The sequence below is a fragment of the Pimephales promelas genome, chromosome 12 (genome assembly GCF_988280905.1).
Source record: "Pimephales promelas chromosome 12, fPimPro1.hap1.1, whole genome shotgun sequence".
NCBI classification, from domain to species: domain Eukaryota; kingdom Metazoa; phylum Chordata; class Actinopteri; order Cypriniformes; family Leuciscidae; genus Pimephales; species Pimephales promelas.
Window position 1 is genome coordinate 34422862 of NC_142780.1, and position 16371 is coordinate 34439232.

Below are 16371 nucleotides of genomic sequence, written 5' to 3' on the forward strand. Positions count from 1 at the left end.
TAAACGCTCAAAGCACATTTTCCACAACAGTGCATGCTTTATAGGAATCCTCTATTACACAAGACACTGATGTTCTGCAGTGGACAAAACAAAATTTAATTCAGTTAACAAACACTTCGGGCACAACAAACTTTAACAAAGTTTTGTTAGAATCATTCATAGTTCATTTAAACGTGTTGGTTGTGCAATTTAGTGAGATAAAACTGGCCTTTATGTGTGAAAAAACTACATTTCCCACAATTCTCTGTGGTACGCTCTCAGAAAAAAGGGAATATATGAAGCATAGGGTTCTTTACTCAACTCCAAAGAACCTTTTATGCTAAAAACGGTTCTATAATGACAAGAAAGAAAGGTTCTTTATAGGCTATTATTCGTTCATATATTACATTATTCTGCAACATTTTGTAGTTGTAAGTAAATTATTGTTTATTAAACTGTTGTAGTAACTTAATATCACATTTTAATCAAGAGAAGAAAAACTGAAATGGCACTCTTTTTGTGATATTGATTAACTTTAAAATGATATAAATATATACATTCATCTTGAATTTTGAGATCATTCACATGCATTTATAAATACATTTTAGGGTATTGATGTTTGTCAATAATATGAAATATTTAATCCGGAAAGGACAAAACAAATGATAATGAATGAACCCAAAAGGTTCCATATAGAACCTTTTTCCTGGTTACAAAGAACCCTAAAGCCTTAACATGGATTCTGTATAGAACCTTTTAGGGGTTCCAAATATGTAGCGCTGATAGAACCTTTTAAGGTTCTATATAGAACCTTTTCTAAGAGTGTAGTAGCATGACAATGTTAAAGTGCTATTGTGGTTTTTCGGATATTCCCTTGCATGCTGTGTGTAATACAGATGTTTGTGAATGTAAAAGGTCTGCAAAGTTTCAAAAATCAAAGTGCAGATAAATGGAGTTATTGTCTCCTAAAAGAAAGGATCGATTTTGAACTGCCTGAAATGAGTCGTCAGCAATTCCAGTCTTACTTTCTGCTGAACCTGCAAACACTGAGACTGGAAGTTTTGGTCGAGAAGACGCTGTTTACTGCAAATCTCACTAAAAATATCTAAAGAAAATATCAGCTGAAACTCAGACATGCTAAAGGGAGTTTGGTTTCTGACCCCTGCTGTAAACAAGGGTGGTTTCACAATCACAGAGGTCACAATATAGAGTTTGCTAGGGGGCTTGTTTGGCTGTTTGAAATATTTAAATGCTGTTTAGAAACAGAAATGAGCGCAGCTGCTTTGTTTATTCAGCAACAGCTGCATTTCTTTTCTTCCAAAAGAGCCATCTAAAGTGATTGTTTTGTGCATTTTCATTCAGCGCGTCTCCTTCAATTATTGGGCTTGTTTGGGAGTGCACATGCATGCACATTCGTTATTAAAGGAGTAGTTCACTTTAAAAAAAAAAAAGATTTGCTGATAATTTACTCACCCCCATGTCATCCAAGATGTCCATGTCTTTCTTTCTTCAGTCGAAAAGAAATTAAGGTTTTTGATGAAAACGTTCCAGGATTTTTCTCCATATAATGGACTTCAATGGGGTCCAAACGGTTCAAGGTCCAAATGAGAGTTTCAGTGCAGCTTCAAAGGGCTTTAAACGACACCAGACGATGAATAAGGGTCTTATCTAGCGAAACGAGCGGTCATTTAAAAAATAAATTAAAAAAATGTAAGTTTTATAAGCACAAATGCTCGTCTTGCTCTGTTCTGTGATGCGCGTTCGTGACTCTCCTGTTCAAACTCAAAATGAACGAATCTTTTTTTGAGTCATGACTGGAAGGCCCCTATTCATCGTCTGGTGTCGTTTAAAGCCCTTTGAAGCTGCACTGAAACTCTCATTTGGACCGTTTGGACCCCATTGAAGTCCATTATATAGAGAAAATCCTGGAATTTAATTTCTTTTCGACTGAAGAAAGAATGACATGGATATCTTGGATGACATGGGGGTGAGTAAATTATCAGCAAAAGTTTTTTTTTTTTTTAAAGTGAACTACTCCTTTAATTATTCATCTATATTTCTTTTTTAGCATTGTGCAAAATCTGTGCAGCACCAAAGTAGAGTCAATATTAGGCAATTATTTCACAACCTTTATTATATACACCTCGATCCAGACCTTCACCTCGATCACGACAGACTAGGCCATCTGACCAATCAGAGCAGAGCAGGCTCTCGGAAAGGAAGAGTTTAGACAGACCAGATGCTTTATCGAACCGTCTTTGAAACTGTGAGTTGTTGCTGCAATGTATATTATGAGAAAATTAAAGTGTTTATTGACCTTGGATGCATGTAAACCTATTGAAGGAGCCTTTCAAATAGAATAGAGACACTTATCCCACACCTAAGGCACATTGTTTTTGACGTATTGGTGCTAAACGAGCTTAATCAATAAGTAAAAAAGAGAAAAAGAAATGAAAGTCAGTTATTCCCAATCAAAATCACTTCCGAGCTTGTGCATGGGAATTGTGCTGTAGTGTCACAAACCCTTTTAGATGCTTAACGCTGTAGCAGGAGTTTGTTCAAGTTATGCATTATTAAAAAGGGTGAAAATGATGCACTTTGCTGAGTTACAGTACCAGACCATTTGCTTTCAAGCACCATCAACGGACACATCGGAGGAGCTCCGAGTGAAAACTAGCCTCGGGGAGCGAGAATTGTACATTTGTTTATTTCGTACAGTGGAAAGTCACTTCCTGCAGGGTGTTTATTTATCCTTGACTTTATGCCTTTGTAGATTTGCGAATGTTTGAGTGCGAGTGTGTCTGCAATAGCGTACTCACTGAAGAGTAACATGCTGGCATTGGAAGCCCCGAGGCGGTTGGAGGCGAAACAGGTGTAGTTGCCAAAGTGTTTTTCTGTGACGTTGGTGAAGAGCAGCAGGGAACGTGTTTTCTCGTTTTTAATCTTCAGCGTGTTATCATTTTCTACCGGCCTGAGAAAGAAGTAATAAGAAAGATCACACTTTAGAGTCACGTGCTGCTTCCCATGGTTCACAGTGTCTCTTTCTCTCGCTTTGTTAACGTTCGCTTACCTTCGGTCATCCCGGTACCATTCAAAGGACGCGGTAGGAACCGCCATAGCTTCACAGCGCAGAATCGCAGTTTTCCCCAGCTGGGCAGGCATGTTCTTTACATCTGTAATTGTCGGTGGATCTAAAGACCAACAGCTCAAAGTTATAATGCAAAGAATAATTGATCAAAACCTATTTGATTTGTTCACGATATTTGTTAGTAGTCTCTAATCATGAGATTTTTGTCATTGGGTTATATTTTTAAAATACATCAAGTTAGCTGGTCTCATTTATAGCCCTATTTGGGGTCTCACCTCGGCCTGATTTGGCGGCCAGAGTTCGTAAAGTCATTGCTTTTACTATAACCTTGGCCTATCCGTCTTAACCCTCTGATGGTCTTCGTTTAGGAGTCACGTCCTGGGCCTTCCCGGTCAGAAGTGACCAGAGGCCTAAAAATGAAACTTCCTCCATCCCAGTAAAAACCAATGCAATTTATTTTTGTTCTATAATATTTATTCTTTTTAATTTAGTATTTTGAGACAATTTGATTGAATTTATTAATATTTATGCAATATTTATGGTCTATTTTTGCCATGGACAATATATATATATATATATATATTCTATATATATATATATGAAGAGTTCAGATGCAAAAGCCTCTAAATGCCATTTGAAATTTTCTTCTTTAATGATGATTTTTATCAAACTTGTATATTTAAGTTCAGTAATTTCACTTAAATAACAATTAATAGGTAATTATCATTGCCATTTAAGTGAAATCACTGAACTAAAATATACAAGCTTGATAAAAATCATCATTAAAGAAGAAAATTTCAAATGGCATTTAGAGGCTTTTGCATCTGAACTCTTCATATATACAGTGATGAGTTTGGACACCCATGCTAAAGTTGCCTAAAAAGAGGAATAAAAAAATAATCTTTTGGATATTGATCTTAATGTCTTAATTTAAAAAAATGAGGAAAATTTATTTATGACACATTATTCATTCACAAAGAAAATTTGTGTCCTTAAAGGTTGGAGTTTTCCTCATTTTTCTAATTAAGGCATTAAGATCAATATCCAAAAGATGATTTTTTAGGCAACTTTAGCATGGGTGTCCAAACTTATTCACATCACTATATACATATATATATATATATATATATATATATATATATATATATATATATATATATATATCACTATATATATTTTTTTTTTCAAATTTATTAATGCAGTATTTTAGTTTAATATAGAGTCTAGGTCTTTAGAAAAAAAAATATTTTTTGAAGAAAATTAGCACCATCTGGTTACAGTATAGAGAAAAATAAAGAAAGCCAAAGCTCAGTTTACACCGATTGAAATTTCTAGCCACTGGGGAACCATCAACATAACTCATTTTAATGTTAAAAATAACAATAAAAAAAAGAAAAAAACCTAAAAAATATACATAATTATACATGATAATTATACATAGATACATAATTTTCACCTGTTAAAAAAAAAAATATATACCTGTTAAAAAAAAATATATATATATATATATATATATAAAATAAAAAAGAAACATTATTTTATTTTATTTATTGTATTTTTTCCTCTTTTGAGTTATTAGAAATGGGAGGGTGGGCATGCTCTTTTATGCTCTTCTGTTTTTTAGGATGACCTATTCAGTACCTTCACTGAAAACCAATACAAATATTTTGGAGTGAAATACATTGTTTCTCCGCTCATTCTGTATAATGAGTGTGTTGTAGATCCATATGTTTATTGGTTGTTTTCTACACTCTCTATACTCCCACTTGAGTCTTGAGGCTTTTTCAGATCGGAGGTCTGAACAACCAGTGCTAATGACACTAAGTAATGAAGTATTTTTACTCAAGTTCTTTACAACCCCATGGAGATGAGAAGAGATGATGAAAAGATAGAGCTTAATTCTACAGCCTGACAGCAATTCAATTTATGTTTCCATTACAGCATCACAGAGTGTTCTGGAACAGTCTCAACAATCTCATTAGGATGTAATGTGTGTTTCTGACGACTCGACTTACAGTTGACTGTGACCTTGACTCGGCGTGTGTCTGGCGGCGCCACACCGTTGTTGGTGATGCATTCAAAATCCTCCGCTTGATGCCGCTTGATTTCTGTGATTTCCAAGAATTCGCCCTCGCTCATGAGACCGTCTGTGAAGACAAAAGATGAGAAGGTGATTGAATACACGCCACCATGGCACACAATGTCATACGTGAGTGTAATTGGGAGTGTGTTTTAAAAGCAGGCGCACTGGGGTCATTGTTCCGCACTGTCATATTAAACAAAGAAAGGCTAGAGGACATGGAGGAGGGAGAACGACTTTCTCTCGGTCGGCGGACCACAAGGGACGGTTCTCCTGGAGAAACCAGCTGTTTAATGTCTTGCGCTGGAGTGCAATGGTAAGATGGGAATTCACAGATATGAACCCGGCTCTTTAACCACTACTCTACGTTCTCTAAAATGACTAAACGATTTAACCATTTCACCCAACCACTACAAGTTTATTTCAACAGTGTTCAAGGTGAACAGGGTTTGCTGTGGAGATGAGGCAAGCTTACAAAATGTCACATTTTGTTTCAACACATACAAGACATGTTTCATCCCCCTATGTAAGTATTGGGCCAATTGACTCAAAAAAGTGATCAGCTTCAGATGTGTCCAGAAGCCTTAATTGTTCATACATACAAAAGCATACAATTCAGATCGCTACTATACTCTCACAATACTTTAAAGGAATAGATGGACCCCATAGACATCCATAGTATTTTTTTTATCTACTATGGAAGTCAATGGAATCCATCAACTGTCTGATCCATAACCCCACCCCTAATCCTACCCATCTCCGCCCCCTATCCCTAACCCCACCCCTAATCCTACCCATCTCCGCCCCCTATCCCTAACCCCACCCCTAATCCTACCCATCTCTGCCCCCTGATCGCTAACCCCACCCCTAATCCTACATATCTCCACCCCTGATCCCTAACCCCACCCCTAATCCTACCCATCTCTGCCCCCTGATCGCTAACCCCACCCCTAATCCTACATATCTCCACCCCTGATCCCTAACCCCACCCCTAATCCTACCCATCTCCGCCCATGAGATCCCTAACCCCACCCCTAAACCTACCCATCTCTGCCCCCTGATCGCTAACCCCACCCCTAAACCTACCCATCTCTGCCCACTGATCCCTAACCCCACCCCTAATCCTACATATCTCCACCCCTGATCCCTAACCCCACCCCTAATCCTACCCATCTCCGCCCATGAGATCCCTAACCCCACCCCTAAACCTACCCATCTCTGCCCCCTGATCGCTAACCCCACCCCTAAACCTACCCATCTCTGCCCCCTGATCGCTAACCCCACCCCTAATCCTACCCATCTCCGCCCCCTGATCCCTAACCCCACCCCTAAACCTACCCATCTCTGCCCCCTGATCGCTAACCCCACCCCTAATCCTACATATCTCCACCCCTGATCCCTAACCCCACCCCTAATTCTACCCATCTCCGCCCACGAGATCCCTAACCCCACCCCTAACCCTCCCATCTCCGCCCATGAGATCCCTAATCCTACCCATCTCCACCCCTGATCCAAAACCCCACCCCTAATCCTACCCATCTCCACCCCCTGATCCCTAACCCCACCCCTAATCTTACCCATCTCCGCCCATGAGATCCCTAACCCCACCCCTAAGCCTCCCATCTCCGCCCATGAGATCCCTAATCCTACCCATCTCCACCCCTGATCCAAAACCCCACCCCAATCCTACATATCTCCACCCCCGATCCCTAACCCCACCCCTAATCCTACCCATCTCCGCCCCCTGATCCCAAACCCCACCCCTAATCCTACCCATCTCCGCCCCCTGATCCCAAACCCCACCCCTAATCCTAACCATCTCCGCCCCTGATCCCTAACCCCACCCCTAATCCTACCCATCTCCGCCCCCTGATCCCAAACCCCACCCCTAATCCTACCCATCTCCACCCCCTGATCCCAAACCCCACCCCTAATCCTAACCATCTCCGCCCCTGATCCCTAACCCCAGCCTTAATCCTACCCATCTCCACCCCTATACCTAACCCCACCCCTAATCCTACCCATCTCCACCCCCTGACCCTAACCCCACCCCTAATCCTACCCATCTCCACCCCTTGACCCTAACCCCACCCCTAATCCTACCCATTTCCACCCCTTAGATCTGGATCCAACTCCACCCCCTGGATCTCATGTACTGCAATGAGGTGCTACTGAAATACCTGCAAACAGATGTTTTTTGTAGTATGGTGGTATTTATGCAATAGTACAGTGAAAATAAAATTACATACAGCACCTTTAACAACTATCAACTGCACACAAGATTACAACCATATCTCAATTCTTCAAACTCCACAGACCTTATAGAACCTTCACACCTTTTCTTTTCTAGTTATGTTTGCAATTCTGTTTGGTGCTTCTAGTGGAGCAGAAATGGCACACTTCACCTTGATTAAAATTAATTTCAACAAAATGAAATGTATTTATTTAACAAGAGCAACGAGAGGAGGAGGCGAGTGACAAACGGTCCGTGGAATAAACTGAAAGGCTTCGATAAGAAACTCGTGTCTGCGTCGCCCTCAGATAAACATCACAGAACGTGTGTTAGGTAATGCATCACTGAGCTTTATTTACCGGCCATTGTGAACTACAAAAAGACTTTCTCACATCTCTAAGGCACTTCTTTCCCTTGAACGAGACGAAACAGACGACAACAGTTCATCTTTAGTTACAGGAGCACTGTGGATTTGCCTCTGTGTGATGAAAGTGGATGTTATTAGTACAACAATGACAGCGAGAACGGATACGTGCAGGCATGCTTTGTTCTTTTTCAACTACAACAGTCAGACTGCAGAACGCCACACAAAAATCTCGGTGTCAACCAGAATAATCCACGTCTTAGTAGTCTCATGGCTTCAGCCAAACACAAAGGCGACCGCACACCTATTAATTCACAACCACTGGGACTTTATGCCACAAATTCGGCACCTTTTCTAATTGAAGATTATTCCGGGGGATTATTAGCACAGCTACTGAACTGGAGAGGATTATTTGCAGCTGCCGATGCCACCCGACTGAGCACACGCTGGGGTTTACAACAACGTTATTCACTCATTCCTTTAGCGTAATAAATAAGGTTCCCCTGTGAGATCTTCTTCAGGTCGTCTGAGCACCTCTTTCAACCCGCTGGGGAGGAAAAAAGAATCTTATCTTGACAAAAAAGGGTTTACAGGTAAAAAAAAACTAGTATGTCTCACACACTTCGAGCTGAGACGCTATTTGTATTTATTTCTCAGAGCTGTGATATGCACATTCCCATGCGGCCTGACGCATTTTTGCCCAAGCTACAGCTGGAAAATGTCAGCGAAACGACAAAATCAGCTTTAAAATCACATTTAAACGGCTAGATGGAATCAAACAGGGATTCCTACTGGATCTGGATCCATGTTAAATAATAATACAAATAAAAAAACTAAAATATGTCTCACGCTGCCGTATGTAATAATACCGTACCTTACTGTAATCATTTCAGAAACCTTTTTCAGAAATCATTTCAGAATCATTTTTTTTCTGTTTGCATGCTGCAAATGATGTCAAAAATAAAAAAGTATATTATTTAATATATTATTGCATTTATAAATTGCATTATTATTGCATTTATAAAAAAAAATGTTCCCATTGACTGTTCAGCAAAAATAACCACACTGTGATATACAGTGAGGAAAATAAGTAAAAATATTTTCAATAATTACTTTATAATAATTTATTTAGTTGAGATAACTTATTATTTTGAGTTTCTGATGATTAAATTAATCTCCTTCATTGTATTAACTCCCTTTTTCAGTTCAATCAACTTAAAATTTTAAGGCAACCCAGGTTACTTACTTTTTGAAGTTAAACCAACAATATTTTTTTACAGTGTAGTAATCACAACAATTTTTCTTTTGTCAAATCAACTTAAATAATTTATTTAGTTCAGATAACATATAATTTTGAGTTTCTGATGATTAAATTAATCTCCTTCATTGTATTAACTTACTTTTTCCAGTTCAATGAACTCAAAATTAAGGCAACCAGGTTACTTACTTTTTTAAGTTAAACCAACAATATTTACTGTATATATAATAATATAATATATATATATTATATATATAAATCAACAATATATTACTGTATTTTGCAAGTTCTCCCACTTCTTGGTTTCTGACTGTTTCATGTGGACTTTAAGAGTGTATGCTAATCACTATGTCGCCCTTCACAATTTCATGAGTGATTTTATAATTTAGCTTGCACTCGTTAAACACTGTGGTGTACAGCTAGATCAAATGTACTGGACAGATTGTGTGTGGGTGGTCAGTCTAATGAATGAAACCGACCTTGTTGGCTTCAATCCGTGTGCGATGTAAGCTCCTGGTTACAGTGTTTCGACAGAGTGGGCGTGTCTTCTGTCAGTGATTGTGATGTCATCGCGTCCTGTCTGCTTGCCTACAGTGTGATGTACAGGTCCAGATGGCTTTCTGTTTCTCTGGCCTAATCTACACGCCCAATTTCTCGCCCTGCTGCTGGCAACCAATAGCTCCACCGCAGTGACTCGCACTGAATAACAATGTGGCTCTTTCTGTGGCGCTTTCCGCCCCTCTCTTTATTCCTGCCGTGCCGGTGGGTTATGAGGTGTGGAGGAAGTGCTGAGTGGGGAAAAGCACAGACCGAGAGATCTGCAGACAAGCACCACAGGAGCTGTGACTCCCATTTTATGCAGAGTAGGAGTAATTTCATATCTTGATAACGGTATATGTGGTAATTTTTGCTGATGCGATGGGGAAAAATATATATAAATGCAATATAAAATAATATGATACGTTTTTAAAAAAAAAAATACATTCCCAATTTTAGAATATTTAATATTTTAAACCAATTGAGTGATACAATCATATTACATTTAAAGGGATAGTTCACTTTGAAATTAATTTTTGGTATGTTTTAGCTTACCTCAAGGGCATCCAAGATGTAGGTGTCTTTGTTTCCACAGTAGTTTCAATTTTGATTTTTAGATCAAACCGTCATATAATGGAGGTCTATGGTCACCACCTCAAAGAGCATGCACAGAGAAGTCCAAATTAAACATGATTTAATGACCAAGTACACATTAATGGCCTAAGACACGAAACGAGCGGTTTGTGTGAGAAAACGAACAGTATTTATATCGTTTTTACCTTTTGTAACTGCAGCCACGTCCAAGTGATCTGAGGGCGCAGGCGCACAAAAGGTAAAAATGATATAAATACAATTCGTTTTCTCACACAAACCGCTCGTTTCGTGTCTTAGGCCATCAATGTGTACTTAGTCATTAAATCATGTTTAATTTGGACTTCTCTGTGCATGCTCTTTGAGGTGGTGACCATAGACCTCCATTATATGACTGTTTGACCTAAAAATATCAAAATTGAAACTACTGCGGAAACAAAGACACCTGCATCTTGGATGCCCTTGAGGTAAGCTAAAACATATAAAAAATTAATTTTTAAAGTGAACTATCCCAATATATTATGGTATAGATTTTGCAATACTGTAATGAGAAGTAACATTGACATTTTCTTTAATGTGTCTGTAACTGATAAAAGATGATGCTAGCAATGCCAAGGTCATGGGTATGATTCCCAATGATAAAATCGGTATCCCAAATGCACTGTTATTTTTGTCTGGCGAATGCATAAATGTAACTGAATTTTATTTTGGAGTAAAAATATGAAACATGCATGTTCTCAAGACTAACATAGACATGAAATCAAAGACCCTCCACTTGATGATTCATAACTGGACGGATTTGAGACTTCTGACCATTTGTGACCGGATCACTTCAGTGTGTAAACACACTAGGGGTTTAGTATGAGCTCAGCTGGTCTATTCACTGAATCTGCTTCGTTTACAGGCAGAGCGACTCTTGAGACTCAGTTGGAACATAAATGACGGTAAATGGTGATCCCTACCATGTCCTGTAATCATATCGTGAAAAGATTCAACAAAAATGCAGGTCCTGTAATGCGTTTCATCACGGCCACTCCAAATGAATGCAGCTAATATCAACGGTATTGAAAGATATAAATAGCGTGTTAATGATAACCATAATTATTAATATTGTGGCAGAGCGATAATGGTGACAAAGAGGATGATGGCACATGTTGACAATTATCACCCTGGTTGTGGCTGTAATTATCTATAATGAAATCTGAGCTGAAAATCACTAAGACTACATTCATAATGGCATGCCGCTTCAGTATTTCCGAGGTATACTGCGTGCATATTTTATGCAACATTAGTCAAAATGTGTAGTGCACAACAAGAACACACTTTGGTTTTAAAATAATATTGTTGGATTGAAAAAAATGTGGAAATATACTTGCTACAAAATTGACAAGCAAAATTTTTATGTAGAATGTCCATATTTGTAGCATTTTAAGGACCAATAAAAAATATAATTTCAAGACAATTACACATATATCCACAAAAATAATATGTTCAGACATAAGCCGAGTAAACAGTATCCCACAATGCAATGCGCTTAAAGGAGTAGTTCACTTTAAAAAAAACTTTTGCTGATAATTTACTCACCCACATGTCATCCAAAATGTCCATGTCTTTCTTTCTTCAGTCGAAAAAAAATCAAAACATTCCAGGATTTTCTCCATATAATGGACGTCAATGGGGTCCAAACGGTTCAAGGTCCAAATGAGAGTTTCAGTGCAGCTTCAAATGGCTTTAAACGACACCAAACGATGAATAAGGGTCTTATCAAGCGAAATGAGCGGTCATTTCAAAAATAAATAACAAAGTTTAAGTTTTAGAAGCACAAATTCTCGCCTTGCTCTGTTTTATGATGCGCGTTCATGACTCTCCTGTTCTAACTCGTTCATCAAAATGAACAAATCTTTTTTCGAGTCATGACTCGAAGGGTCCTAGATAAGACCCTTATTCATCGTCTGGTGTCGTTTAAAGCCCTTTGAACAGTTTGCACTGAAACTCTCATTTTGTCCTTGAACCATTTGGACCCCATTGAAGTCCATTATATGGAGAAAATCCTGGAATGTTTTCATCAAAAACTTTAATTTCTTTTCGACTGAAGAAAGAAAGACATGGACATCTTGGATGACATGGGGGTGAGTAAATTATCAGCAAAAGTTTTTTTTTTTTAAAGTGAACTATTCCTTTTAAGGGACAGATCACCCAAAAATGATAATTCAAAAGTTGTGCCAAACCGGTATGATTTTCTTTCTTCTTAACACAAAAGACGATAATTTTAAGAAGGTTGGTAACTAAACAATTGACTATGGAACAAATACTTTGGATGTCAATGGGGTCCATCAACTGCTCGGTTACTGATATTCTTCAAAATATCGTCTTTTGAGTTCAGCAGAAGATAGAAAATCATACCGGTTTAGAAGAACTTTATGGTGAGTAAATAATGACAGATTTTTCTTTTTTGGGTGAACTTGACCTTGACCAGAAATACTCACATCTGAAGTCCTTCCAGGTCACAGTGGGCTCTGGTTTGCCGACCGCCAGGCAAAAGAGGTTCACGTCATCGCCTTCATTCACCGACTTATCCTGCGAGATGTTCACTATCCGGGCCGGCACTGCAAAACACAAGTTTTTAATTATGATTAATGAAAACGGAGTGACTATATCACGGCTTAACTGATGTCAAATATGAACCTTAGTTAAAACAAAAAACAAAAAAACAAGCCGAATAAATTTACTGGAGACGGGTTGTTTGTTTCAGGGTTTATAAATGATTTCAATCAGCTGTTTTGGACTAAATTCCCGAAGCAGAGGGCAATGCATAATGCCGGACGGATAATGAGCCGGTCCTTGAATTTAAATGGCCTATGATCAGAGCTTTAATGAAGATGGCCAAAGATTTGGCCTGCGAGGCATTCTCAAGCGGACCATTTTTCACTTTCTAACAGGGCGAAATACGTCCGACGATAGACTTAAGATTGGACCCAGAGCAGATCTTTCCTGTTGGAGGAGTGACTGGGGGGTGTAATTATTTTTGCTCATATCGCACTAAGACTAAAATTGAGGGCACAATGGTATCGAGCAAATACGGTCATCTGTCTGCAAAGCTCCGTGTGGCAGATAAAAAAGCCTGTGTTTGGAGAGATGGTTCTGGCCTCGCGGTCGGCCAACAGCGTGCTTGAGATGCATTTTGAACACGCTCACCCTGCTTTTCCGAGTAGCTTTCTATGAAATATTCTTCACTTTATTATAGGGCTGAACGTCATTTACGTGTAGTTTCAGTAATGCATGATTCAGTGTTTCAGTCTTGGCTTGGTTCATTTACTGTGAGATACACGCGTGATTATGAATTAGTGAGCTTATTTATTTGCCGGCAAGCCATTAAAATAAAAGCTTGATAAGCCGTTTGAAAAATTAAGATGTAAATTATTAGTATTGTAATTTTGGTACACTTTAGATTAGGGTCCAATTGTCACTATTAACTAGTTGCTTATTAGCAGGCGTTTAACTAGGATATTGGCTGTTCATTAGTACTTAAAGGATTAGTTCACTTTAAAAAAAACTTTTGCTGATAATTTACTCACCCCCATGTCATCCAAGATGTCCATGTCATTCTTTCTTCAGTCGAAAAGAAATTAAGGTTTTTGATGAAAACATTCATATAATGGACTTCAATGGGGTCCAAACGGTTCAAGGTCCAAATGAGAGTTTCAGTGCAGCTTCAAAGGGCTTTAAACGACACCAGACGATGAATTATCTTTTCTAGGACCCTTCGAGTCATGACTCGAAAAAAGATTTGTTCATTTTGATGAACGAGTTCGAACAGGAGAGTCACGAACGCGCATCACAGAACAGAGCAAGGCGAGCATTTGTGCTTATAAAACTTCAACTTTTTTTATTTATTTTTGAAATGACCGCTCGTTTCGCTAGATAAGACCCTTATTCATCGTCTGGTGTTGTTTAAAGCCCTTTGAAGCTGCACTGAAACTCTCATCTGGACCTTGAACCGTTTGGACCCCATTGAAGTCCATTATATGGAGAAAAATCCTGGAATGTTTTCATTAAAAACCTTCATTTCTTTTTCCACTGAAGAAAGAAAGACATGGACATCTTGGATGACATGGGGGTGAGTAAATTATCAGCAAAAATGTATTTAAAAGTAAACTACTCCAGCAGATATTAATGCCTTATTTTACATGATATTCTACCCTTAATTCTATTTCAACTACCTTACTAACTATTAATAAGCAGTAATTAGGAGTTTATTGAGGTAAAAGTTGTAATATTAGACCCTATTCTAAAATGTTAATAATTCTATTTTAGTTACAGACAAATTGTATTTTTAGTAAACATTTGACTTTATTACTATTACTATATTATTATTTAATTCACTTTATTTAATAATAATTATTACAATAAAATCATAATAATAATAATTACATTAGTCATATTGAATTGGTCAAAAACAGTGTGAATGTGGCCTATGAAAACACACATGAAAAAAAAAAACTCATTTCACTTTATGGTTTGAGTTGGTCCACGGTAAATTATGAACACACACATTTTTCAGGTTTCTCCCAAATTATTCATCCTTAAAGGAATTCACACTTGAGAAATAAATGTTTAACTTTTCAGGAAGTTACAACTCACAATTCTGACTTTTTTTCTCTCGCAATTATGAGTTTATGGCTCACAATTATGACTTAGTCGCAGTTATTCTAATTTTTGTTTCCATGGCAGAAACAATCCATAGATTCACTCCCCAACAAAATCACCCTAATCATTCTTTCCAAATATCGCTATATATATATATCGCCAGAAAAACTCAATGTTTTTTTCCAATATCGTGCTTGTGCCACAGGAAAATGCACCATGGTGTGATATACATAACAATTGACAACTTTCAGCCGGCGGGGTTGGGTTGGGGAGGAAGGAAAGGGAGAGATGCAGGCAATCCATCAGAGGAAGGGTTTGCTGCCAATAAATCACGTCAGTCAGGATCGCCGGGACTCTTACTCATGTTTCTGTTGACGTGACAGTCGGCACAACCCGTTCCCGCCTCTCACGGCCGGGCCGGTCATCCTGAAGATTAGAGAGCATAACCACCCCTCTGATGCTCATTACATCTGTGTCAAGCCCTCTGCTTTTCTCACTACTGCCATTAACTCTTTCCCCGCTACTGATGAAATTTTACATCATTTATGACACGCTTCCCACCAACTTTTTCTGGCAATCCGTGGTTTCACTGTTATAAGGTAGGGGGCGCTGTTGTACATATTCTGATATAGTACAGCATCTTCGCAATCAATGATAAAGACCTGCATGAATCAGATGGAAAATGGTTGCATCCAAAATCGCATACTTCTACTATATAGTAGGTGAAAAAAGAAGTATGTCCAAATTCACAGTACTTTATGGGGAGGAGGCAACAGTACATCATCTTTACTATCCCATGAGGCCACAGGAGAGGTTTTATGAATGACAGTGAACTGACACTGTAGATCACACGATAATGACGACATGGCGGATGTAGTACGTCCAGATTGCATTAGTAATACACACATTTTCAAACTCAGAGAAGAAAAGTTTGTCTGACAAACTCAGAGAAGCAAAAGAACTAGATATTCATGAGGAGAAGGGTCTGTTCCAATGCATGTCTCATTTATATTGTTTTTCTTTTGGATGGACAGAAATCTATGGAAGCAAAGAATAAATTTTTTTTTTAAAAAAGTAAATGTGACTTTATATCTCACAATTCGTATTATTATTATTATTATTATTTGCAACTGTGAATTGTTAAAAAGTTTGTGTTCAGAAAGTTTAAACATTTAAAAAATATATACATTTATTGAGTGAGAATGCATTAAATTGATATATGTTACATGTATTGGGATTTACTGTATATACTGTTGCTCTTTTGTTGGTTCAGCTACTTCTATTAAAGTCATTTTAGACAAAAGCGTCTGCTAAATGATTAAATGTAAATCAAAAGTCACAGTACAGACATTTATAACTTTGCAAAAATATTTATGTCAAATAAATGCTGTTCTTTTGAACGTTATATTCATCAAAAAATCATGAAAAGAAAAACAAATGATCAGTTTCCACAAATATATGACTGTTTTCAACATTAATAATAATCATAAATGTTTCTTGAGCAACAAATCATCATGTTAGAGTGATTTCTGAGGGATCATGCGACACTGAAGACTGAAAATTCAGCTTTGATCACAGAAATAAAATATTTTTT

General features: G+C 37.9%; 1 protein-coding gene across 1 annotated transcript in view; it reads right to left on the minus strand.

The window, feature by feature from the left end:
* The window catches only part of iglon5 (IgLON family member 5), a 203212-nt gene that overhangs the window by 14344 nt on the left and 172497 nt on the right, over positions 1 to 16371 (minus strand). Inside the window, exons 4-7 of the mRNA XM_039688819.2 lie at positions 12617 to 12736; positions 5083 to 5214; positions 3050 to 3170; positions 2799 to 2950 (exon numbers count right to left, since the gene is read on the minus strand). Of these exons, the coding sequence (XP_039544753.2) occupies positions 2799 to 2950; positions 3050 to 3170; positions 5083 to 5214; positions 12617 to 12736 (525 nt within the window). The remainder of the gene's footprint in view (positions 1 to 2798; positions 2951 to 3049; positions 3171 to 5082; positions 5215 to 12616; positions 12737 to 16371) is intronic.